General features: G+C 42.9%; 1 protein-coding gene across 3 annotated transcripts in view; it reads left to right on the top strand.

Annotated features, from left to right (window-relative positions):
- grik2 (glutamate receptor, ionotropic, kainate 2) overlaps positions 1-27084 on the top strand; it is a 348416-nt gene that overhangs the window by 118674 nt on the left and 202658 nt on the right. For all 3 annotated transcript variants that reach the window (XM_063485023.1, XM_063485024.1, XM_063485022.1), the window contains exons 6-7: positions 6930-6983; positions 9785-9958. In XM_063485023.1, coding sequence (XP_063341093.1) covers positions 6930-6983; positions 9785-9958 — 228 coding nt within the window. The remainder of the gene's footprint in view (positions 1-6929; positions 6984-9784; positions 9959-27084) is intronic.

The raw sequence follows: 27084 nt of genomic DNA, 5'->3' as shown, positions 1-27084 counted from the left end.
CAGGACTGTGGTAACTCATTTAACAAGCATTCATAATTCTCCTGCCTGAAAGATTTATAAAATATTGAGGACAACACGATTCAATTCCTGTTCTCTGTCACTCTCCCAGGGTTTTTAATCAGTGTCATACTGCTAGATTGCTGGGGAAGGTCAAGGTTGCCTTTCATTAATAATGTCAGAAAGAATCACTGCTAATGACAAGTAATGAAAGGTTTGAGCGTCTGATATTCTCATTACGTGACACACCAATTAGTTATAAGTACTCATAGCAATCAAGGTGTCCAAATACCTATGCAACCAAATACTTCCAATTTGTGTTTTTGGGTTCAAAAACCAGAGAGACATGGTGTTTAGAGACAGTGTGTCTCAACCTTTCTGATACCCCTGACACGTACGGGATCACTGAGAGTTTGCTCAGGCAGCAGTTGTCCTTCTTCTCTCCTGGATCACCTGGAGCTTTCTTTAGGAGCCTTCCCAGCTTTGACAAATGTCCAGCAGATGTTTTATGTTAGTTTTGGTTGTTCCTGCGTTTTTCAATTGATTGCTACAAGAGAAAAAATGTGATTGGACTTTTATTTAAATCTAAGTTAATATAAATGTAATGTAATGTAAGTACTCCAGAAATATCAGCGACTCTTCTTATAATCATGTTAATACTGATGTGTAACAGCTATTTTAATTTCATTGAATGTGTTTTTCTGTTAGTTTGTTTTCTTTTCCCCAAAGAAAAAAGTTTCTGGCACTCAACTGTCATCACAGGATCCAGGATTTTGTGATATGAGTCACCACTGAGTGGGCTGGTTTTCAGACTGAGCTGTGGAGTGTTTCTCAAGGTTTCTCACCTGTTAGCAGCAACATCATCCCTTCCTGTGCCCTTATACATCCTCTGTGCACAGCTGTAGTCTGTGGTTTGTTTATGTACTGGTGTAGGTAATCCCAAATGGCGTATACAGCCATCACCACACAGCACAGACACATATACAAGCAGCTCCTGATGATCCAAACCCAATAGCCACACAGTTAGTTCGGCTCATAACAGAATAATACAGAGTAGGGGTTCATTTTTTGGAAACACATTACCTTTGTAAAGGTGTTATTACCACTGCTGAATTTTGTTTCCTAGTAGAATGTATGTCTGTTACAGGCAGACGAGGAGAGACTGAGTCATACTGAGTATAAGCATGACAGAGGTCAGATTTTCATGCTAAGTTGATGCAAACCAAATTTTCCCCCGCTGACCAGATTTTGTTATATTTAAAAAACGAAATAATATAATATTTTATGTATATTAAATAAATTATTATTCATTTAGTGCCAGATCACAACAATAGTTGCCTCAAGGTGCTTGATACTGTAAGGTAAAGACTCTATGATAATACAAAGAAAACAGAAAAAAAACAAATAATTTGAGTGAGTGAAAAAATATGAGTGAAGAAGAAACACTCAGTCCGTTGTGGGAAGTTTTAAACCCAATGTTAAAAGTAGACCTAAAATGTTCTGGTTCCACAGAAGCGGGCCTGGAGGCTGAACCCATACGGAAAAGAAATAGAACAAACTTATAAAAGACTTGCATCAGCTTTAGCTTGCTTCATATAGTGAATCATAGAAGGCTTATATGATTTACTCATTTCTCATTACTTTCATATATTGTTTTAGTAAGTATCCAAAACATACAAGTTTCATTTATATAATTTTTCAAGGGCTCTTATATCTGTTTTCACTCTTGTATGCTTTTCATACAAGTTTCACACAAGACAGATACAAACTTTATAAGATTTATATATATCTTTTCCATATGGGGAAGGCTCTGCTCCCATTCTACTTTTAAAAGCCCAAGGAAGCACAACAGTCTGAAAGTGCTCTGTGGTGGTGATCCAGTACTATGAGGTCTTTAAGATAAGGTGGGGACTGATTATTCAAGACCTCATAGGTGATTATAAAAATGTAAATTTTGAATCTGGATTTATCAGGGAGCCAATGAAGTATGAACAAAATATGCTGCAGCATTTTGGATTAACTGAAGGCTTTTCAGGGAGTTTTTAGGACTTCCTGATAATAATGAATTACAGTCGTCCAGCCTGGAAGTAATAAATGCATGAACTAGTTTTTCAGCATCACTCTGAGACAGGATATTTCTAATTTTAGAGATGTTGCACAAATGGAAGAAAGCAGTCTTACATATTTGTTTAATATGTGCATTGAAGGACATGTCCTGGTCAAAAATGACTCCAAGGTTCCTCACAGTGTTACTGGAGGCCAAGGTAATGCCATCCAGAGTAAGAATCTGGTTAGATACCATATTTCTAAGATTTTCAGGGCCGAGTACAATAACCTCAGTTTGATCTGAATTAAGAAGCAGAAAGTTAGCGGCCATCCAGGTCTTTATGTCTTTAAGACATTCCTGCAGTTTAACTCATTGGTGTGTGTTATCTGGCTTCATGGATAGATAATTTAGGAGTAATCAGGATGCCACAACACCGGGCAGACGCTGCAAAGAAAAAAAAAGGAACACACATGCAAAGAAAGCCCTTACAACATGTGGTTATCCCAACTGGGCCTTCATCAATTCAGTGAATATGGATAGAAAAGAATGTCTGACACCAACTTGGGGGAAAAAAAGAATGACAAATGGAACAACAATTAGGTTTTGAGATCCCTTTCTAGGCCCTTAGTGCCCACTCACATTTTGCATAAGATGATCTCAATAGGTCACATGATGGGATGAGGTAAGGGCTCACAGTGGTTTCACCTCAGACCTCTGCTGAGGATGACCCACACCTTTATCACAACTTGGCTTATGTGATGAGACAAATTCTCAAAAGTGGGTCAACGACCCTCTTAAGGGACAATCCCCATAGGATTTAAATACCTGGGACTCTCCACCATTTGGTTTTAGAACTGAAGAAGCTTCTTAGACGACAGCTTCAAGAAACTGAAACAGTCCAGTCACTTTCATTCCACGCTCCTTAGACTACCATGACTCACAGCCTATACAGACATAGATGTAATGATATATCTGTCATGAGTAATTCTTTTGTATGCAGTGAAGATGTAAAACTATTAACAAGATCATAATATGGGAGTCTGCTGCTCGTATACAAATATGTCTTCCTGCTTTGTCTACAAAGCCGTGACATTATTTAAAGAACATTAAGCGTCTTGCCTGCTCTTTGTGGGAGTTATGTTCTGCACGTTACCACGCCTTCTCACACTTTCAGGGGATACTTGGCCTGATGGGATGTAACATCTGTCCAACATGTTATGGGTCTATGGGCGATCGTGGCTCAAGAGTTGGCAGTTCGTCTTGTAATCGGAAGGTTGCCGTTTCGAGCCCCAGCTTGGACAGTCTCGGTCGTTGTGTCCTTGGGCAAGACACTTCACCCGCCGCCTACTGGTGATGGTCAGAGGGGCCGATGGCGCGATATGGCAGCCTCGCTTCTGTCAGTCTGCCCCAGGGCAGCTGTGGCTACAACTGTAGCTGCCTCCACCAGTGTGTGAATGTGAGAGTGAATGAATAGTGGAATTGTAAACCGCTTTGAGGGTCTCGAAAAGCGCTATATAAATGCAATCCATTATTATTATGCATGATCAGTTGGAGATGCTTGCATTTCTTCAAGGGTTGTTCTTATACTAACTCTTTTCACCATGAACTAGTAGAAGTTCTATTTCGGATATCCAGGTTTTATGCTCTTTGTCTTTGTCTAAGCCTTTGAATGCAACTAGCAATTACAAATATATTACTTCTTTTCAAAACACAACTTACTAATGGAAAAATGTATCAACATTTGGCTTTATGCATTCAGTGAGCTAAACGAAAGGCATTTTCAGTTAGATGTAGTGTTTTCTAGCCTGAACCTGGTAATAAATAGCTGATAAAATTAGCTAATAAAGCAACTTGACCCTTGAAATGTTCAGCTAACATATCATGTAAGTAAATAAATACATACAGTAGTGGCCAAAAGTTCTGAGAGTGACACAAATATTAGTTTTCACAAAGTTTGCTGCTTCAGTGTTTTCAGATCTTTGTGTGAGTTGTTTCTGTGATGTATTGCAATATAATTACAAGCACTTCATACGTTTCAAACGCTTTTATTGTCAATTACATCACATTTTTGCAAAGAGTTGGCCAGTGTTGGCCCTTCTTTTTCATAACCTCTGCAATTCACAACTTCTGGGCCTGACTGATGGCGACCCATTCTTTTATAATAATGCTTGGTGTTTGTGAAAATTAGTGGGTTTTTGTTTGTTATGTTTGTTTACCTCTTTGGGATTCACCACAATTTCTCAATTGGATTAAGGTGTGGAGAGTTTTCTGGCCATGGACCCAAAATTTCAGTGTTTTGTTCTCCGAGCCACTAAGTTATCACTGTGGCCTTATGGGGCGGTGCTCCATCAGGCTGGAAAAGGCATCGTTCCTCAAAAGAATGTTTTTAGATGGTTGGAAGAAGTTGCTGTGGGAGGATGTTTTATTCATGGCTGTGTTTTTTGGCAAAATTGTGAGTGAGCCCACTCCCTTGGATGAGAGGCAGCCCCACAGATGAATGGTATTAGGATGCCTTACTGTTGGGTGAGACAGGACTGACGGTAGTGCTCACCTTTTCTTCTCCAGACAATCTTTTTTCTAGATGCCCCAAACAATTGGAAAGGGGCTTCATCAGAGAAAATGACTTTACCTCAGCAGGCCACCTTCCAAAAGTCTTCGCCTCACTGTGCGTGCAGATGCACTCACACCTGCTGCCATTCCTGAGCAAGCTCTGCACTGGCGGCACTCCAATCCTGCAGCTGAATCATCTTTAGGAGACGGTCCTGGTGCTTGCTGGACTTTCTTTTGCGCCCTGAAGCCATTTTCACAACAACTGAACCTCTTTCCTTGAAGTTCTTGATGATCCAATAAATGGTTGATTTAGGTGCAATCTCAGTAGCAACAACATCCTTGCTGTGAAGCCGTTTTTATGTAACGCAGTGATGGCTGCACGTGTTTCTTTGCAGCTAACCATGGTTAACAGGAAGAACAATGATTTCAAGCATCACCCTCCTTTTAACACATCCAGTCTGCTATTCTAACTCAGTCAGCATGACATCATGATCTCCAGCCTTGTGCTCATCAACATTCTCACCTGAGTTAATGAGAAGATTATTGTAATGATCTCAGCAGGTCTTTCTATGGCAGCGATGAAGTGCAGTGGTCATGGGTTTGTTCGGATTAAGTTTATTTTCATGGCAAAGAAGGACTTTTCATTTCATCTGATCACTCTTCTCAACCTTCTGCAAATTGTTATCATAAAAACAAACTTGTGAAAACCAATATTTGTGTCATTCTCAAAACTTTTGGCCATGACTGTACATACAAATGTAGATTAAATGCCGTGCTGAGCTGACCCCCAAATATCTGTTTGGCTAGAATGCCTTTATTAGTTCAGTGCAGCTTTTTCTTTGGTGATGCTAACACAGACAAAGGGCTTGATATCCAGTTTAGCAGCTGGCTGGTTTTTGCTTGCTTACACAGTCAGATTGTCACTGGTAAAATAAAATTTGAAGCCAGATCAGCGCTTTGGTGTCCTTATATAGAGTTTGGTACATGGGCCGATCCTTATATGGTACTTTAATGTCTGCCGTTTGTTAACATCAGTGATTAGCTGACTCTATTTCTAGGCTACTATTAGCTAGGGCTGTTGCTCACTGTTGATGCTGGGAGCAGAAGAGAACAACTGAGGCAAGGCGTTATAGTAATTATTCATCTAATAGATCATAAAACAATCTCACAGAACAACTTTGAACTTCTTTTCCTCAACAGTATGGCAGTAAGAAGTCAGGTTATTGTCCACTAGAAGAAAAGTGTTAAATGAAAATGTGCCACAATCAGACTCAGTCTTGTGTGCTACAAGCACAATGAGCACATTTGTTTTTGCTTTTAGAAGATGTATTTAGTGTTACAGGAACATATCCGTCTTTGTGATGACATAATGCAGTAACACAAACCTTTGCATATTCAGGGATTAGTACTCTGCAGACTGCTCTGTTATTGAGAAATGTTGATTCGTTTTACATACCACATTATCCACATAGCTCACATATCTTAACTGCACTACTGTATAATTCTGTGTAAATAATCATTCTGTACAATACGATAATTTTTAATTATACACCTGTTTATAACCTGCATAGTTCACATTTCTGTATAGCTGTATATCTCATATTTCTGTATAGTTTTTCATATTTATATCCTGTTCATAGCCTGTACATAGCTTGCACTCACTATAGCCTGTACATACTTATAGTTATAGCATATTCATAACATACTGTGTACATTATAACATACCATAATAGACCCATTTCTGTAATATACTTACATATCTATATTATTGCTAATATATATTTGTAATATATCTATATCATGGCTAAAGCACTTCTGGATGGATGCAAGCTGCATTTCGTTGCCTTGTACCTGTGACATGTGCAATGACAATAAAGTTGAATTCTGTTCTATTCTATTCTATTCTATACCATGAAAACAATAGTTTAACACTGGAAAAAGATGTTTTTGATTTTTTGAAATAAAAATAAAGAAAAGCAGCTCCACTCTGCAGTGCTTAATACTACTTGTGAATGTTAGTTTGGTGATGCTAATGTTCCAGATGTTCCACAGGATTCTGCATATTGTACTTTAGCAGTATTCTAAATGTATGATCACCCTGGGTGCTGTGTCCTACCTCACATGGTTCTGTTTTTGCTGGGCTAAAGCAGTGTAGCACAATATATGCCTTCTCACATTACATGGTAACACAGCGATGTAGCCTTACAAAACAGTGTGTGTGTGTGTGTGTGTGTGTGTGTGTGTGTGTGCAGAATATGACAAAACATTTTATCTGCTTCCTGATTTATTTATAAATCTCTCCCAATGTGCCCCTTTCTGTCACTGTCTTTCTTAGGCTCTTGCCATGGGGATGATGACAGAGTACTATCACTATATATTTACCACACTGGTAAGTAGAGTCGGAGACTGTCCTGCACAGTCATTTCTTCATCAGATCAAACTCACAGTTCCATATCGCCATAAAGATTTGTTGCATGGTCAAAACATTAGATGGTGCAGCTTCTCAATCTTCATTTCATTTATTTTTCTTTCAGAGGGTGATTCATTTTCCAGAGCCAAAGAAAATAATATCACACTACTTTGTAACATAAGAACAAAGAACTGATCTTATTTTCTCTTGGTTTATCCTTCCTTTATCAGCTGATGATATCTTTTAATATGATTCATCTTCCAAATGTTTCTTCATTCCATCATATTTTTCCTCCTTTTTTCTGCTTCCTCTTTTTGTTATTGTTTGTTCATTTTTCTTCTTTTTCATCTTTTTCTTGATTAATATTTTAGTCTTACTGTGTAAAAAGTGCTACTAATTCCACCCTGAGCTATGGTATGTATGTAACATACAAAGTATGTCACCTTGTGACTGAGTCTTGCAGTCTTGTGTAGTCTTGTGACTACAAGACCCAGCTGTACATCTGCACCTAAAGGTCAGAGGTCACTCTTTGAGGATGTCAATGTTCACATTTTGGACAGAGAAGACAGATGGTTTGAAAGAGGAGTGAAAGATGCATCTGTGTCCACTGTGAATGACCATCTTTGAACAGAGGGCGGGGCTTACGACACCAACTGTCTGCCATCTATAATCCAGTTTTGAGATCCTTCCCAGACCCCTTAACGCCCACTCACATCCTGGGTCAGGTCATCTCCATAGGTCACATGATAGGGTGAAGCATTGTCTCACAATGGTTTCAGTTGAAACCTCTGCTTATAATGACCCACACCCTTTCTCACACCTTGCCTCATGTATGAGTCACACGATCAGTAGTGTGTCAACAAGCCTCTTAAGGAACAACGCCCACTAGGGTTTAATTATCTGAGACTCTCCACGGTTTGGTTTTAGAACTGAAGAAGCTTTTTGGATAAGAGATGAATCATCTTCAAGAAACTTGAAGAAGTCCAGTCGCTTTTCTTTTCAAGCTCCTTAGATTACCATGAGCTGGATGATGGAGAACCTACACAGACACATTTGTTTGGAGATATCAAAACTGAAGAAATGATTAAATAAAATGCACTGTTGTAATTCTATTCATCGGTGCTTTATTCGATGATTTTTCTTTCACAGTCCGGATATTTAATTAAATGATGTGGCAGATTAATAAAAGATGAGACTGAGATGATGACATGATTTTTCATCTGGTGATCCAAGGCATCCAAACTTCATTTGGGCACGCATCAGGAGAGAGGCAGGTGCTTTTCTTTAACTATCTGCTCACATACTTCGAGCCAAACAACTTTAATTTTTTAATTTCAATTTTATTTATACAGCGCCAAATCACAACAACAGTCCCCTCAAGGCACTTTATATTGTAAGGTAGACCCTACAATAATACATACAAAGCATTTCAAACCTTCAATTCAATCATTTCAGACATTTGGAACAGTATCGCTGCTTTTGGTACATATAGGGAAAAGGCTAACTTTCAAAAATAAAATTTCTTTCAGTCAAAGTAAATAATATACTTTAAAAGATTTCTATAAAACAGTTTTTGCCAGCCGCATGTACACAATGACACTAGTATTTGGCAAACTGCTAGTGAACATGCAGTGCTGACGAATGACAAATAACAACAATAGATGACATTTTGTTAATGTAATTTTTAAATGTATCATTATATTCCTTTCATCGTAACTTCCACAATAATTACCCTGTTTCTGCTGCCAACTGGTGAAACTATTTCAGAATTAGTTCAAATGACCCATTGCTCTCACCCCAACCGGTCGCAGCAGATGGTCCCGCCCCTCCCTGAGCCTGGTTCTGCCGGAGGTTTCTTCCTGTTAAAAGGGAGTTTTTCCTTCCCACTGTCGCCAAAGTGCTTGCTCATAGGGGGTCATATGATTGTTGGGTTTTTCTCTGTATGTATTATTGTACGATCTACTGTACAATATAAAGCACTTTGAGCAGACTGTTGTTGTGATTTGGCGCTGTGTAAATAAAACTGAATTGAACTGAAATTAAATTGTTGTTGTCTTCATAATAGCAGTCCTTCTTGACAGCTCATTAAAATCTGTCACATTAGAGATCATATGTGTCCTAACCTTGCCTTTGGTTATCTCAGAATAAACTTCCTCTCAGTATCTACATAACAAAATGCAAGATCCACAAATGCCTGTGTGTACATGTCAAGGTCAAAGATTTGACTCAGATCAAAGTGTAAATGCTCCGTCCCACTCTCATTCTGGAAAGGCTGTTAGTGCTGTCAGGGATCAAAACGCTGTCACTCTTCTTCTCTTTCTGTACTTTACTTTTTTTTTGTGAATTCCTTACAAAGAAAACGTACTGCTAATGCAATATTTGCTTTAAGGGTGTTTATTCTAAATTATCAGTGCCTTTGTATATAGTACTAAGAGAGGAACTACGGTATTCTAACATTTTTCTGTGTGGAAGTCAGGCGTAGCATAAAAGTCTGTTAGGTAGTGCAGGACATGTATAAGGACAGCAGTATTGAGGTGGAGTGTGGGGTAGGAGTGGCATATGGGCTCAAAGTTGAGGTGGGATCACAATGAGGATCACCTCTGACCCCTTCCTTGTTTGCAGTAGTGATGGACAAGTTGACAGGTGAGTTGGGTTTGTGGAATTAAACCTATAATAGACTGACGAACCTGTCCAGGGTACACCTTACCTTTCAGCCTATAGCAGGGATAAGTGGGGATAAAATGATACATAGAGTTTAACATTGTATCTATTCTTTCCAGGATCTGTTTGCACTGGACGTGGAACCTTACCGGTACAGCGGTGTAAACATGACGGGTTTCAGGATACTCAACACCGAGAACAGCCAGGTGGCTTCTATCATCGAGAAGTGGTCCATGGAGCGACTGCAGGCTCCACCGAAACCTGACTCTGGATTACTGGACGGCTTCATGACTGTGAGTCTGGACAAAGTTCATGAATGTACGATGAATGAATCGATCCTTTTTCTAGGCTTTATGCTGTTATCTCTGCTTTTATAAGCACTTTGCCAGAGTTGTGTTCACTGACATGCAGATGTGGACCCATGGTCATTATTTGTTGATCTTTCTGAGAAACTGTTGTCATGGTGAGGAAGGAAATGAATGATGACAGTAGGGGATTTCTTTGTTAATACAATTTGTAATTAAATGTGATGCCACAGCTGTAGACTTCTATCAGACTGAGACAGAGGTACTTCTTCAGTTTTGTCAGCGCTCTAACCTTCAGTGTGATGATATGATGCTGCCTTCTATGCAAGCTTGAATGATTAAAAACTCTGTATAATATCTCCCAGTTCTCCTGGTTGTATATCCATTTAAGTAGGAGAAATGCTTTAGTTGAGAGTCATGAAATTTGAACATTTATGTAACTGCATCTCATGCACGTATTTCTTACTATGGTTGACCAGTTGGACAGTGGAAATAACCTTGTGATTTTCCCAGTGGTTTTCAGACATCGAGTCACTAATGGCATAAAACAGTGCTCTGGAAATGATAGACTTCTCCATCCATCTTCTTCCACTTTATCTGGGGCCAGGTCGCGGGGGCAGCAGCCTAAGCAGAGAAGCCCAGACCTCCCTCTCCCCAGCCACCTCCTCCAGCTTATCCGGGGGAACACCAAGGCGTTCCCAGGCCAGCCGAGAGATATAATCTCTCCAGCGTGTCCTGGGTCTGCCCCGGGGCCTCCTCCCGGTGGGACATGCCTGGAACACCTCACCCAGGAGGCGCCCAGGAGGCATCCTTGTCAGATGCTCGAACCACCTCAGCTGGCTCCTTTCGATGTGGAGGAGCAGCGGCTCTACTCTGAGCCTCTCCTGGATGGCTGAACTTCTTACCCTATCTCTAAGGGAGAGGCCGGCCACCCTTCGGAGGAAGCTCATTTCCGCCGCTTATACCCGTGATCTCGTTCTTTCGGTCACTACCCACAGCTCGTGGCCATAGGTGAGGGTAGGGACGTAGATCGACTGGTAAACTGAGAGCTTTGCTTTTACACTAAGCTCTCTCTTCACCACAACGGACCGGTGCAGCATCCGCATCACTGCAGCTGCAGCACCAATCTGTCTGTCGATCTCCCGCTCCCTTCTCCCATCACTCCCTTCTCCCAAGCCCTCCGCCACTTGGCTGCGCCTAGAAATCCTGTCCATAAAAATTATGAACAGAATTGGTGACAAAGGGCAGCCCTGGCGGAGCCCATCACCCACCGGGAACGAGTCTGACTTATTGCCGGCAATGCGAACCAAGCTCTTGCAACGGTTGTATAGGGATCAAATGGCCCGTAGCAATGGGCCAGACACCTCATACTCCCGCAGCACCTCCCACAGGACACCCAGAGGGACACGGTCGAATGCCTTCTCCAAGTCCACAAAACACATGTAGACTGGTTGGGCAAACTCCCATGCACCCTCAAGTATCCTTGAGAGGATAAAGAGTTGGTCCAGTGTTCCGCGACTAGGACGAAAACCGCATTGTTCCTCCTGTATCTGAGGTTCGAGTAGCGGACGAACTCTCCTTTCCAGCACCCTGGCATAGACTTTCCCAGGGAGGCTGGGAAAGTCTATGCCACCACCCTGGGGACCACCACCCTGGTCTGCCAGTCCAGGGGTACTGCCCCTGATCTCCACGCAACATTGTAGAGACGTGTCAACCAGGACAGCCCTACAACATCCAGAGCCTTCAGGAACTCGGGGCGGACCTCATCAACACCAGGGGCTCTGCCACCAAGGCGTTGTTTAACTGCCTCAGTGACCTCACCCCCGGAAATTTGCGGGTCATCCCCCTCATCCCCAGACTCTGCTTCCTCCTCGGAAGACATGTCAGTGGGATTAAGGGGGTCCTCGAAGTATTCCTTCCACCGCCCGACAATTTTCTCAGTCGAAGTCAGCAGCGCTCCGCCAGCACTATACACAGTGCAGGTAGAGCACCACTTTCCCCTTCTGAGACGCCTGACGGTTTGCCAGAATCTCTTCGAGGCAGTCCGAAAGTCTTTTTCCATGGCCTCTCCGAACTCCTCCCGCACCCGAGTTTTTGCTTCAGCCACTGCCCGAGCCGCATTCCGCTTGGCCTGTCGATATCTGTCAGCTGCCTCCGAAGTCCCACAGGCTAACCAAGGCCGATAGGACTCCTTCTTCAGCCTGGTGGCTCCCTTCACCTCTGGTTTCCACCATTTGGTTCGGGGATTACCACCACGACATGCACCAACCACCTTGCGGCCGCAGCTCAATGCAGCAGCTTCGGCAATGGAGGTGCTGAACATGGTCCATTCGGACTTAATGTCCCCAGTCTCCCTCGGAATGCTGTTGAAGCTCTGCCGGAGGTGTGCGTTGAAGATCTCGCGGACTGGGGCCTCTGCTAGGCGTTCCCAGCACACCCTCACTACACGTTTAGGTGCACCGTGTCTGTCCAGCGTCCTCCCCCGCCACCTGATCCAAGTCACCACCAGGTGGTGAACGGTTGACAGCTCAGCCCCTCTCTTTACCCGAGTGTCCAGAACATATGGTCGCAGGTCTGGTGATACGATTATAAAATCGATCATTGACCTGCGGCCTAGAGCGTCCTGGTGCCTCATGCACTTATGGACACTCTTATGTTGAACAATGTGTTCGTTATGGCCAAATTGTGATTTGCACAGAAGTCCAATAACAAAACACCACTCGGGTTCAGATCAGGGAGGCCGTTCCTCCCAATCACGCCCCTCCAGGTCTCGCTGTCGTTACCTACGTGGGCATTGAAGTCTCTCAGTAGGACAACAGAGTCTCCAGGTGGAGCACCTTCCAGCACCCCACCCAGGGACTCTAAGAAGGCTGGGTACTCTGAACTGCCACTCGGCGCATAAGCGCAGATGACAGTCAGGACCCGTTCCCCGACCCTAAGGTGCAGGGAACAAAGCCCTCTCATCCACCGGGAAGAACCCCAACGTACCGGCAGCAAGCCGAGGGGATATTCGAATACCCACCCCACTAGGGCTGTGCGATATGACCAAAATCTCATATCCCGATATAAAACATCTATCGTCCCGATAACGATATAAATCACAAAAAATTTAATATTTTCTGTAAATTCTGTCAATCTCTGGTAGGTGAAGTGTTTCCAGCTGGGCATCGTGTACCTGGAGTCGAGTGTTTTAACCGATGCATGAAACGATACATTTTTAGACAGGTTGTAACGGCCGCCGTTTTCTTTGTGAGTATTTATTACACGGCGTGCTCCGGGGAAAAGCCTGTTCTAACGTTTGAGTCTAAGGTTTATTGACGACTCTTTTTTGCCTCTCATCCGTCAATACTCTGCATACTTTTTCACGTGATTCCGTTTATTTATTGTGAAAGGTTTATGTGGAAATTAAACAAGCGGACATGCGATGGTTTTACCGTGGTTGTTGCTAACGACAACCCATAAAAACAGGCGCTTGTCCGTCCGTAGTGTGGTTATATTAAATATAAGAGAAAGAGAGAGCTTTAAGAAATGAATATAGCCACTACAGTGACCATCAAAACCATGAAAAAAACTTGCCGTAAACAGTTTATTTTGCGACACCACGAAACAAACGATGATGTTCGATATATCGTTATATCGAACAGCCCTACACCCCGCCCGTCGCCTCTCACCAGGGGCAACTCCAGACTGAGACAGAGGCCAGCCCCTCTCCAGGAGACTGGTTCCAGAGCCCAAGCCATGCGTAGAGGTGAGCCCGACTATATCTAGCCGGTACCTCTCAACCTCACGCACTAACTCAGGCTCCTTCCCCACTAGAGAGGTGACATTCCATGTCCCAATTGCCAGTCTTGGTAGCCGGGGATCAGTCCGCCAGGGCCTCCGCTCCTGGGCGCCACCCGGCACACAATGCACCCGACCCCTATGGCGCCTCCTGCCGGTGGTGGGCCTGCGGGAGGATGGGCCCATGTTCCCTTTTTGGGCTGCCCCATGGACTGAGGCCCGGCCACCAGATGCTCGCCCTCGGGCACCCTCCCCGGCCCTGGCTCCAGGGCGGGGCCCCGGTAACCTTATCCCGGGCAGGGTAAACTGTTCCCTCGATGTTTTCCTCATAAGGGTCTTCTGAATCGCTCTTTGTCTGGTCCCTCACCCAGGACCAATTTGCCATGGGAGACCCAACCAGGGGGCAAAAGCCCCCAGACAACATAGCCCCTGGGATCCCTGGGACACACAAACCCCTCCACCATGATAAGGTAGCGATTCACGGAGAGGCAGACTTCTTAGGATGTATATTCGCTGGTTTCTCTTACCATAATGTCCGAGGCAGCTTGCTGGAGTCAGGCGGACGACCTTTGTGACCCGAGTTCCAAACGAGTTCCAGGCGTGATGAGAAGCATCTCTGTCGCTGTGATCTGAAGCGTCTCTGATCAGAGCACACTGTGTGTAATAGCTGTTCCTCCATACTGCTTACATACCACTCTCTTATCTGGGAACTCGGCCAAAAAGTGTCAAACCAGCAGAGACAAGGAATGGGAAGGGAAATAAAGTAATGGAGCAGGACAGAGAAATGAGATGGTGGGAGGAATGAAAAAAGAAAAATAAAGATAGAAAGTGGGTGAAGGGAAGTTAGGAGTGAAAGTCCTTGTGTTATATTTCCACAATGACTGTTGAGGTGTTATATGTTAGGCCAAATGTAGCCATTTGGTCTGATGCCAGTTGGAACGCACTGGCAGCACTGGCAGCCACACCAGCAGCAGCTGATGTTGGCTGCTGATTGAAAACATTAGATTGCCTCAGGAGAATAGCAGATTGTTTTTTTTTTCTAAGAGCAACATCTTGCTGAGTCATGTTTCTGGATTGATATTGGAAAGTGGGTGTTACTCAGTTTAAGCTGTTTTGTTAGATTTGTGGTTCAATCAATAGTTTCCCACTTGAGACCTAAAATGGACTGTGTGTGTAATAACTGGACATTTTTACTGAACACTTAAAGCTTAGGGTGTTTTTATTGCTACTAGCTTCCAGCAGAAGCAGCAAGTCCTACAGTCGTGCTGATATCTCAAATCCATGGATAGAAAAAAAACAAGCTAAATAATAAAGTCTTTTCACTTTGTAGTGCACCACAGAGATTAATCAGACAAATCAAGCTGTGCAGTTATTTTTGGATCAGTAACAGGCAAAGATTTATGTGTGTGAGGAGTGTGCTGTGACCCTGCTCATCAGTGAATTAATAGCTGATGTTAGCTGGGGATTGATTAATTAGACAAATGGCAATCAGTTAGCAGCTAAAGCATATCGACATGACGGGAGGTTCCACAGCTTCATCTGTGTGTCGTGTTTAAGGTTCCATGTTGCATATCAAAATGACAACTTGAAACAAAATACTGTAACACGTTTTCTTGATGTTCTAAACAAAGCAGTGCAATTAAATCCAGATGTTCATATGGAGTTCTGGACACAGTTCATGCTCTGCAGTATGGAGTGGTAGAGAAAACTCTGATGTCGCTGTGTACAGTTTCTGTTTGGGTCTTTACTGACAGCTCGGAATAATTTATCAAAAGGAACTCATGGCATTATGACGTCAACAGTTAAGTTCATAAATGTTTTCAACTTTGCGTCTGTACAACAACAGAGTGGATTTTTAATTACACAATCAAGATGTGGAGAAAAAAAAGAAGATTTTGGTGGTGTTGTTGCTGCTGCTACTAACAGGATTGTGTTCAGCTTTCAGAATGATGCAGAGGACCAAATCTGAGTCTCCTGCATTGGTTTAAGATGTTTACTTAAGCAAAAAAGAGAATGTCACAGATCAAATAAATTGCTCTCATTTATCCACTTTATTCCACTCAATCTAGCACCGATCAAAAACTGTGTGATCCACAGACCTCCTCTTCCACTCCACAGTATTAATGTACTACCTACATGTATATCACCACACAAGTACCTAGAAAAAAGAAGCATTTCCACTATTTTGTGAGGGACACATCAGCCTAATGTTACATAAACCTTATTTAAGAGTAAAAGCACTACATATTACTATAAACTTATCCATAAACATATCCATGCCTTTGTGACCTCCAGGTTAGATTATTGTAACTCACTCTACTCTGGACTCCACCTCGCTCACCTCCAACGATTACAGCTCGTTCAGAATACTGCGACTCGTCTCCTAACCAGAACTAGAAAGTTTGGCTCCATTACTGCAGTGCTCCCTGATTTACATCGGCTGACTCCTAAACTTCGTATTGAAGTTCTGCTGCTTACATTCAAATGCCTAAACAACCTTGCGCCTGACTATCTCACCGAGCTCCTCAGTCTCTATACTCCCAGCTGTTCTTTACGATCATCTGGTCAGTTACTTCTGGCCCTGCCCAGGCACCGTCTGAAGACTAGGGGTGACCATGCCTTTGCCTCTGTAGCATCAAACCTCTGGAATAGTCTTCCTGCTAGCATTCGTGCCTCTGACTCCATTCAATCCTTTAAAGCACGCTTGAAAACTTACCTATTGAACCCGGCTTTTCCTACTTGCTAATTCTCACCGCTCACTAACTTCTGTATCGCTACTCATTTCTCAGTTCTCTCTATCTCTACTTATTAATGCCTTTGTTTGTTTCTCTATTTTACCTTGTTTTAATGACTTACTGTTCAGTGTAATCATTTCCTGTTTATTCCTTACTGTGAAGCACTTTGGCGTACCCCCGGTCTTAAACGTGCTATATAAATCAAATTGTATTGTATATTACCATTTGACTCTTTAATTTGACTCTTATAAGATTAACAGAGTTTAGCAGAGAGATGCCCCTAAAACTAGCAAACAAAACAAAAAAAAGATTCAGGCAGTGACAGAGCATCAGGAAGGAAATACAGGAAATTTCCACGAGTTCTAGACTCATTCATTCAGTTAATAAAAACAGTCATTTCATTTTCTACCATGTATATGTGTAATATGTTCTTATAAAAGTGCCAATAATCCCTAAATACTTAATGCAAACTTTTTGTTTAACATGCTGAATTGAATTAATGCTGAAAATGTGCACTTCAATCACATCTTGTTTGATTTAAAATCCCTTTAAGAAAAGCCAAACCTGTGCCATTACAATATGTGGTGATCTTTGTATGAGGCACAGCATTTCCATGGAGTTCAGTCAAATTAAATTTCATCTTCTTCTGGTCTTCAAAATGTGCCAGGAGGTTATACTGTCTCATTATACATTATTTAATACATTACACGCCATGAGACAAGAGGTTCAGACCAGAGCAATCGATGGTCATTTTATGTTTCTCCCATTTCCAAATAATCACATGAGCTACGTCAGCTTCTCACCAAGGTTCTTGGTATCGGTCTTGTTAGCTATTCCAGCATTCTGCAGGTCTACAGTCTTGTCCCTGACATCTTTTAACAGCTCTGTGGTCTCGCCATGATGATTATGTGGACAGGTGTGGTTTATACACATAATGAAGTGAGATCAGGAATATCTGTAATTGACTGATTGACTGTAATCTGTGTGCCAGATGGGCACACAGCCAATCTGTGGGAGCCAGAATTCTGGTTGGGTCAGAGGAGATCAAATACTTATTCACTCAATAACATGCAAATGAATGTCTAATTTTATTTATAACTGTAAAATGAGGCCTGATTCCATTTCATTGTGATGAGTTTCGCCTCTGTGCACAGCTGAGCATTGACTGAGTCATTATGACTATTAGTTCTTTCATAATTCTGAGGACATTTAAATGAGAAGCTCAAGCTGAACATTCTTGCATCCATGGAAGATGCATTTACAGGACGAAGACATAGCTAACAAGTACGGTCCAAGACTGCATAACTCTACCAAGACTGATAATTCCCTCCACACAATGAATGTTTTCAGTCCATCGAACAAGAACAAGGTTTGTGGCATTTTCTTGAAAAGATCGACACGATGCCTCAGATCAGGAAGATGATTAAATAAACTCATAAAGATTGTATTATTTAGCAACTGTCAGTGTGGGACAAATCAGATAAATTAACTCTGCACCTCTTACCTTTATGTCACCTTCAATTAATCAAGTGGCAAAGAAACGCTGCCCTGAGTTGTGGCTTAACATGCACAACGTGAGTGACCTTACAAGCACCATAGCCTCATTACCATAGTGTCTCTCTGTGTTAATTGCCTTAGCTGCTGTCTGATTCACTGTGTGGCCTGCAATTTTCAAAGTGGTTCAAAAAATACTTGGGCATGTCTGTAATTACTGCATTTATTTCTTTGTCACAAGTTAGGCTTGTCATCTGTGCAAACAGGATGACCTTTGAGCCATCAAGGTCATCTCTTTGTTTGTTGCTGCTGCTTTGTATTCAGAGTCACATCATTGCTGCTGAATCTCTTTTATTGTCATATTACCATAAATATGCTACAGATATGGGTACATTTAAATGAGGCTGTGATGGAAAGCTGTTTTCTTTTTGACAGATATTATTTAAAGTCAGATCCAGACATCAGACATGTTCATATAATCTGAGCTCCACTCGAACATGCGTGATGAACTCCAGGACAGAACTGTGTGGCAGTGAACCTCCTTACATTTACTGTACAGAATGTATTTTATTTAAACACAGAGGATCATAATGCTATAACACACACACACACACACACACACACACACACACACACACACACACACACACACACACACACACACACACACAGAGAGAGAGAGAGAGAGAGAGAGAGAAAAGAAACCCAGGAATCCCACTAAGAAGCAGCCAACGTGTAACATTTTGTACTGCACAAATCTGAAGTATGAATGCTCAACATGTGAGATACACTTTTCTGCTGTATTTACAGTTGTGTGATTTCCTATTTTTTATGGTTTTTACACATAAATGTTTCAGGTTATTAAACAAATTAAATATTAGACAAAGCTAAAGCAAGTGAACAGAAAATGTAGTTTTTAAATGAATGATTAATGGGTGTTTATGATTAATGGGTAAAAATCCAAACAGTGAAAAAGTGACTGTCCTCTAAACCTAATAACTGGTTGGGCCACCCTTAGCAGCAACAACTGCAATCAAGCCAGAGCCAGTAAGTTTTTTACAGAGCTATGGAGGAATTTTGGCCAGACATTCCCAGTTCACCCTCTCTGTAAGATTGGGTCTGCCAGTCTGTTCAGCATCCTTTCCTGCCTCTTGATCCAACTCACCATCAGGTGATGATAAGATGACAGCTCAGTAACTGTGTTTACCCGAGCGTAGTCGACGATGATACAATAACAAAACTGATAACTAACCTGGACCTAAGTTGTCCTGGCGCCATGTGCACTTATGAAACCTTTGTAATGGACAAACTGTGGTTAGCAAAGAAGTCCAACAACAGAAAACTACTTGGTTTCAGATGGGGCTCAGAATCACACCCCTCCAGGTGACACTGTCATTGCCCACGTGAGCGTTGAAGTCCCCCAGCAGAACAATAAAGTCCCTGGGTGGAGCATTCTCCAGGCTTATGGTGGAACAGGTTCCAACCCATCTCCAGAAAACTGGTTCCAGAGCCCAAGCTCGAAGGCTGACTATATGTAGTTGGCATTTCCCAATCTCACACACCAGCTCTGGCTCCTTCCCCACCAGCGAGGTAACAGTCCATGTAACACAAACCAAACTCTACCTCCTGAGTCCCAAAAGGTTGATTCTGATCATCTGGTCGTAGCGTTTTCAGTGGGAGAAGCGTTCTTCTTCTTTAGTCTCTACCTCCTGAACCACAGCTACCCTGTTAAGAGAAATGTTGGATTTCATCCTTTGAATGAGCCTAGTATGAGACTTGTCTTTTCGCATGCAAACAATGCATAAAACATGGAATGCAAAACATATTGGTCAGCTCTTTGACGTAGGCTAACAATGGACATGGACCTTTCTTTGTCTGACCAGCCTAACTGGGACTTTAAGAGTTTTTTTTTTTAAATTCCTGTACCAAGTTTGCTGTTTGGTTCTCAAATACTCTGAGATCAAGTGTACTTCCTTCTCTCAGATCTTACTAAATGTGGATATTAATCCCACAGCAGTATCTGAAGTTTCACAGTTTTCACAATTTGATGAAAAAGTGAGTCATGTTGTATTGTACTTATTTATGAAGAATTAGATTTTGGTGGGTGAGTATATGTTTGTCTTCCTTTAGCTGAGCAAAAGAAAAGTTAAAAAAAAGACTAGATTTGATGTACTGTTAAACTTTGCATGATGTTTAATGGTTTTAAGGTCAGAAGTCTCTGATGGGCTATTTAGCTCAAATGTGCCAGTTGCCAGTATGATTCATCATGAAATTGTGTCTGTGCAGTTCATCAGTTACGTTTTCTTGTTTATTTATTACTCTTACTGCTGTTTATCTTCAATTTGAAGCAGTCATGTCATGTGACAATAGTGTTGAAACATAGCAATTATCTTTACCCTTCAAAATAAGAGATGGCTTTGGAATTATCTGTCAAGCTTTTAAAAAGTGAGGAAATAAACCCTTGGGAGTGTTAGTTTATCTCTGCTTCTTGAGATAGTATGTTAATTTGGCTTGAGACACAAAGAAAAGCTCAGGCACAAAGAAAAGAAAATCCAGTTTCATATTTTAGTTCTTCTCTGGACAAAAGATAAGCTCTACATGATTCAAAGTTCAAAATATTTAATGTGTACTGGGCGTCAGTTCATCAAGTATCTGAAAGAAGACCTTTAGCACTGGTCAACACCCACCAGTTGGGATGTTGGTGGGTTACCGGGGGCTTCTTCCAGTTTGCACATTGGTGTGTTCTTACACAATACTGTTAAACCCAGTGATTGCCCCTTTGTGCAGGGCTGTGTGGGAATCAGTGAATGTGTAATATTAAGTGCTAAGTGGTAAATAAGAGTATAGGAGTGCTTTATGAATGCAGTCTATTTATTGTTATGCTTTAGCCGCTACACTGTGAAATTAACATTAAGTTGAAAAAATGAGTAACAAAAAATAAACATTCTTTTATTATTAAAAACATTTAATAACAAGTTTAAATATCAAACTTTTTTATAAACTGTTATTATTTCAGTTTCCGGAATATATCACCAAACAAGTTTTCAAACAATAGAATTACCACTAAGTGCAACACAGTTAACCTGTTGGGCTGCAGAATACCTGAGACACCATCATTGTCAGAGTGATGCAAAGTGACTGAGCTCAGAGCTCCAATATAAGGGAAACTAAATTAACAATAACATGTTATTATATGGAACAGGAAAATAACACTGCTGACTATAAAGACTGTCACATTCATCATTTTGGGCTACAGGCTGCTACAAACTTTACTGCAATGTTTATAGCACTAGTCTGTTATCAACAAAATTATTTGCAAACACATTATTTCAAATAATGTAATCGGGTCTTCCATTTGTACAGTTTCTACATCAGCATTATGAGCATTTCAGCAGTCACCTGCAGTTTCAGATGGCATTTAAAGAGACACTCAGCTCATCTATTTGTTTTTTGCAATATTGTTTGAGTGACTTCTCTGTCATGTTGTCATTTCAAGAAAAAGATTATTATTATATACTAATTATATATAAGAATTATGACCTGAATGCACTGTTGTGCCAAACACACTTTGCTTTTCCAAGATCAACTCTATAAATTCTCTGAAGGCTCCTGTTCTACTTGTGTTATATAAACACAAATAGGATATAAAAGGATATTGTACAAATAGAAATATATGATGTATCAATGACTGCTGCAACAAAAAAACCAAACTGGAACATTAAAATATGCACGGATACATAAATCAACAATCTTCTTGTGGTGTGAGCGAGAGAGGGTGTGAGTTTGTCTTTGACACGAAATGTACTTGATAATGAGGGTGGGAGGCCGCAGTAATGCCCCCCAGCAGCCGGAGTCAGACAGAGGTACATCCAGGAGATCCAGGCTATCCACAGCTCCCCAAGAGTACCGAAGACCTGAGGTCACACATCTCAGCGACATCCGATAAGCCACCCCGTATCACCAAGGGAGTGGGTCAACGAGCACGACAGAACAGTATTAGGGGCAGCAGTGTCTACCTGGGAGCAATAGGGAGGCACCTGGCCCTTCCCTCCATGGCCAGGTACCACAGGGACCAAGGCTCAACAAGCCCAGGCCCAGCCATACACATATGCACACACATATTTTTCTTTGTTTTTCCAACAGATGTGCTTTTCTATCAGTGTACATTTCTGTGCAAAAGTTGAGATTTTTATAATTTAGAAAAAATTTAAAATACGTGCCGCAATTTATTGAAAACTTATTGAACAATATGTGTTACAAAAATAGGTTTTAGCTTGAAAGTCAATCTTTGATGTAAACACTTTCATTCTTTAACACAACTTAAACTCTCTTAGACAAACTGTCTTGTAATCTCTTAATAAGTAATCTTCAAGAATGCTGCTCCAGACTTCTTTAAGGACATTCCAGAGCTCATTTTTAATATCAGCCCCCCTTTTTTCCATTTTCTGTTAAGATGATTAAATCGTTTTGAGGTTTAGGTTCTGTGGTGGTTAGTCCATGACTGACAGTGTTTATTTGTGTGCTTTTCTATCTAGGCATGATTTCACTGCACTGGCAATGTGTTTGGGATCACTGCCATGTCAGAGAATGCCAATCACATGCTTTCCAAATGATATTACATGATGGATCAAAATCTGAAGTTCTTTTCTGTGTTCATAATTCCATCAGTTTTAACAAGAACCCCAACATTACTGACCAAAGCCAACCCAAACCATGACAGAACCATGTTTTACAGATGGCTGTATATACTGTATATATATATATATGTGTATATATATATAACACCCATCTCGCCCCTGCGGCCGGTTTATCCTTCAAGCTCGGGTCCTCTACCAGAGGCCTGGGAGCTTGAGGGTCCTGCGCAGTATCTTAGCTGTTCCCAGGACTGCGCTCTTCTGGACAGAGATCTCCGATGTTGTTCCCGGGATCTGCTGGAGCCACTCGCCTAGCTTGGGAGTCACCGCACCTAGTGCTCCGATTACCACGGGGACCACCGTTACCTTCACCCTCCACATCCTCTCGAGCTCTTCTCTGAGCCCTTGGTATTTCTCGAGCTTCTTGTGTTCCTTCTTCCTGATATTGCTGTCATTCAGAACCGCTACATCAATCACTACAGCCGTCTTCTTCTGTTTGTCTACCACCACTATGTCAGGTTGGTTAGCCACCACCATTTTGTCCGTCTGTATCTGGAAGTCCCACAGAATCTTAGCTCGGTCATTCTCCATCACCCTTGGGGGCATCTCCCATTTTGACCTCGGGACTTCCAGGTTATACTCGGCACAGATGTTCCTGTACACTATGCCGGCCACTTGGTTATGGCGTTCCATGTATGCCTTGCCTGCTAGCATCTTGCACCCTGCTGTTATGTGCTGGATTGTCTCAGGGGCATCTTTACACAGCCTGCACCTGGGGTCTTGCCTGGTGTGATAGACCCCAGCCTCTATGGATCTTGTACTCAGAGCTTGTTCTTGTGCTGCCATGATTAGTGCCTCTGTGCTGTCTTTCAGTCCAGCTTTGTCCAGCCACTGGTAGGATTTCTGGATATCAGCCACCTCCTCTATCTTCCGGTGGTACATACCGTGCAGGGGCCTGTCCTTCCATGATGGTTCCTCGCCTTCCTCCTCTTTCTTGGGTTTCTGCTGCCTGAGGTATTCACTGAGCACGCTGTCAGTTGGGGCCATCTTCGTGATGTATTCGTGGATGTTTCTTGTCTCATCCTGGACTGTGGTGCTGACACTCACCAGTCCCCGGCCCCCTTCCTTCCGCTTAACGTACAGCCTCAGGGTGCTGGACTTGGGGTGAAACCCTCCATGCATGGTCAGGAGCTTTCTTGTCAGTGGCTTCTATCTCCTCCTTTGGCCAGCCTATTACCCCAGCAGGGTACCTGATCACGGGCAGGGCGTAGGTGTTGATGGCCCGGATCTTGTTCTTACCGTTCAGCTGACTCCTCAGGACTTGCCTGACTCTCTGCAGGTACTTGGTGGTTGCAGCTTTCCTAGTGGCCTCTTCATGGTTCCCATTTGCCTGCGGGATCCCCAGGTACTTGTAACTGTCCTCTATGTCTGCAATGTTGCCTTCTGGTAGTTCAATCCCCTCAGTTCTGACTACCTTCCCTCTCTTTGTTACCATCCGACTACACTTCTCCAGTCCGAACGACATTCCGATGTCATTGCTGTATAGCCTGGTAGTGTGGATCAGTGAATCGATGTCTCGTTCACTCTTGGCATACAGCTTGATGTCATCCATGTACAGGAGGTGGCTGACAACCGCTCCGTTTCGTAGTCGGTATCCGTAGCCAGTCTTGTTAATTATCTCACTGAGGGGGTTCAGGCCTATGCAGAACAGCAGTGGGGACAGAGCATCTCCTTGGTAGATCCCGCACTTGATGGTGACTTGTGCTATGGGCTTGGAGTTGGCCTCTAGTGTTGTACACCACATTCCCATTGAGTTCCTGATGAAGGCCCTTAGGGTCCTGTTGATCTTGTACAATTCTAGGCATTCCAGTATCCAGCTGTGGGGCATTGAGTCGTAGGCCTTCTTGTAATCAATCCAGGCTGTGCACAGGTTGGTCAGTCTGGTCTTGCAGTCTCGGCTGACTGTTCAGTCTACCAGTAGCTGGTGTTTTGCGCCTCTGGTATTCTTGCCAATCCCTTTCTGTGCCCCGCTCATGTATTGACCCATGTGCCTGTTCATCTTAGCCAATATGATGCCTGACAGGAGCTTCCATGTAGTACTGAGGCAGGTTATTGGTCGGTAGTTGGATGGGACCGGTCCCTTCTTGGGGTCCTTGGGGATCAGGACCGTCCGACCTTCGGTTAGCCATTCCGGGTGTCTCTTGTTAACTAGCAGCTGGTTCATTTGTGCTGCCAGACGCTCGTGGAGTGCAGTCAGCTTCTTCAGCCAGTAGGCGTGAACCATGTCGGGCCCTGGTGCTGTCCAACTCTTCATACTGGAGACCCTTTCTTGGATGTCTGCCACTGTGATGGTTACTGGACCCTGTTCAGGGAGGTCGCTATGGTCTGCCCTCAGATCCACTAGCCACTGAGCATTGCTGTTATGGGTTGTGTCCTTCTCCCATATGCTCTTCCAGTATTGCTCCGTCTCCAGCCTTGGTGGTGCTGTTCTCTTATTGTTCCCTTGCCACTGAGAGTACACCTTTGCTGGTTCTGTGGAGAACAGCTGGTTTATTCTCCTGCCTTCTATCTCTCTGGTGTACCTCCTCAAGCGGCTGGCCAAGGCTGTGAGTCTTTGCTTGGCAGTTTCCAAGGCCTCAGGTATGGACAGCTTGCTGTATTTCTTATGCACCTTCTTTGTCGCGCCTTTCTGCAACTCCGTTAGTTGGCTAACCTCCCTTCGTGCTTCTTTGATCTTGCCCTCTAGCCTCCTTCTCCATGGGGGGTACTGCCCCTTGTGGCTGTTCAACTTGTAGCCAAGCATCTCACTGATCACTGCTGCCATAATGTAGATCAGCTTGTTAGTGTTGGTAATCGTGGTTGTAGGTATCATCCGTAGTGCTGAATTAACATCATCTAGCAGACCTTCTGAGGGTACTTCACGTAATCTTGGTAACTGGCTACGGGGGATCCAGGTTTCAAGCTTGGCCATGATCCTATTTTTCAGGTCAGTTCCTCTGGCACTCAACGATCCTTCTTCTATCGCACTTGGGGCTATGTACCCAATCTCGGGTGGGGGTGATGATATCTCCCCCCTGACCTGGCGTCCTGACTCCTCCTTGCCGTAGCATTTATGTTGTACCTCGTCAATCTCTAGCTGTGAGAGCAGTCCCTTCTTTCGAATGTTGGAACACTGAGCTACTAGTTGTTTCGCCGTCATTGTGAATGTTGGGTATCGAAGAATCCATAGGTCCCTCATCCTATTCATGTAACCCCTTCTGCCAGGGTTACTTGCGTAGTAGCATTCCAACAACGCCCTGTTTTCATCTCTTGCCCACCGATGCCTTCTTTTTCCAGTAGCCCACTTGTCGTCAGGGTGCCCTGGTTCCTCAACACCTGACGCGGACCTTGTTGATCCGGGCGACATCCGAGCCGGCATGCCGTCATATTTATCTGTCTCGCTCATGTCTGCGGTAGGCTGGCTTTATATATATATATCTATATATCTATCTATCTATCTATATATATATATATATATATATATATACTGTCTGTATTTGTCTCCTGACAGCTTTTTGACTATTTCAGATGAGTTATTCAACTCAATTTTATTTATACAGCGCCAAATCAAGGCGCTTCATTTTGTACAGTATCCTACAATAATACATACAGAGAAAAGCCCAACAATCATATGACCCCCTATGAGCAAGCACTTTGGTGACAGTGGGAAGGAAAAACTCCCTTTTAACAGGAAGAAACCTCCGGCAGAACCAGGCTCAGGGAGGGGCGGGGCCATCTGCTGTGACCGGTTGGGGTGAGAGAAGGAAGACAGGATAAAGACATGCTGTGGAGACAGACATTGAATAACAAGTATGATTCAGTGCAGAGAGGTCTATTAACACATAGTGAGTGAGAAAGGTGACTGAAAAGGAAAAACTCAATGCATCATGGGAATCTCCGGCAGCCTACGTCTATTGCAGCATAACTAAGGGAGGATTCAGGGTCACCTCGTCCAGCCCTAACTATATGCTTTAGCAAAAAGGAAAGTTTGAAGCCTAATCTTAAAAGTAGAGATAGTGTCTGTCTCCCGAATCCAAACTGAAAGCTGGTTCCACAGAAGAGGGGCCTGAAAACTGAAGGCTCTGCCTCCCATTCTACTTTTAAATACTCTAGGAACAACAAGTAAGCCTGCAGCATTTACAAGCATATTGCTCTCACAATATGCTTATAAAGCAACAAACTATTTCTCCAGGCTAAATGATGATCTTCTAAATTTGTGACACGCCATTTCCTCTCCAGCTTACGAGTTATCTGCTTTAGGCTACGTGTTTGAGAATTATACCACGGAGTCAGGTACTTCTGATTTGAGACCTTAGTTTTCACAGGAGCTACAGTATCCAGAGTCGTACGTAGTGAGGAGGTAAAATTATTAACAAGATGATCGACCTCTGTTGGAGTAGCGTTCAGGTAGCTGCTCTGCTCTGTGTTGGTA

This window comes from Pelmatolapia mariae, linkage group LG10_11 (genome assembly GCF_036321145.2).
Source record: "Pelmatolapia mariae isolate MD_Pm_ZW linkage group LG10_11, Pm_UMD_F_2, whole genome shotgun sequence".
Taxonomy (NCBI): Eukaryota; Metazoa; Chordata; class Actinopteri; order Cichliformes; family Cichlidae; genus Pelmatolapia; species Pelmatolapia mariae.
This window is presented reverse-complemented; position numbering and strand designations above follow the sequence as displayed.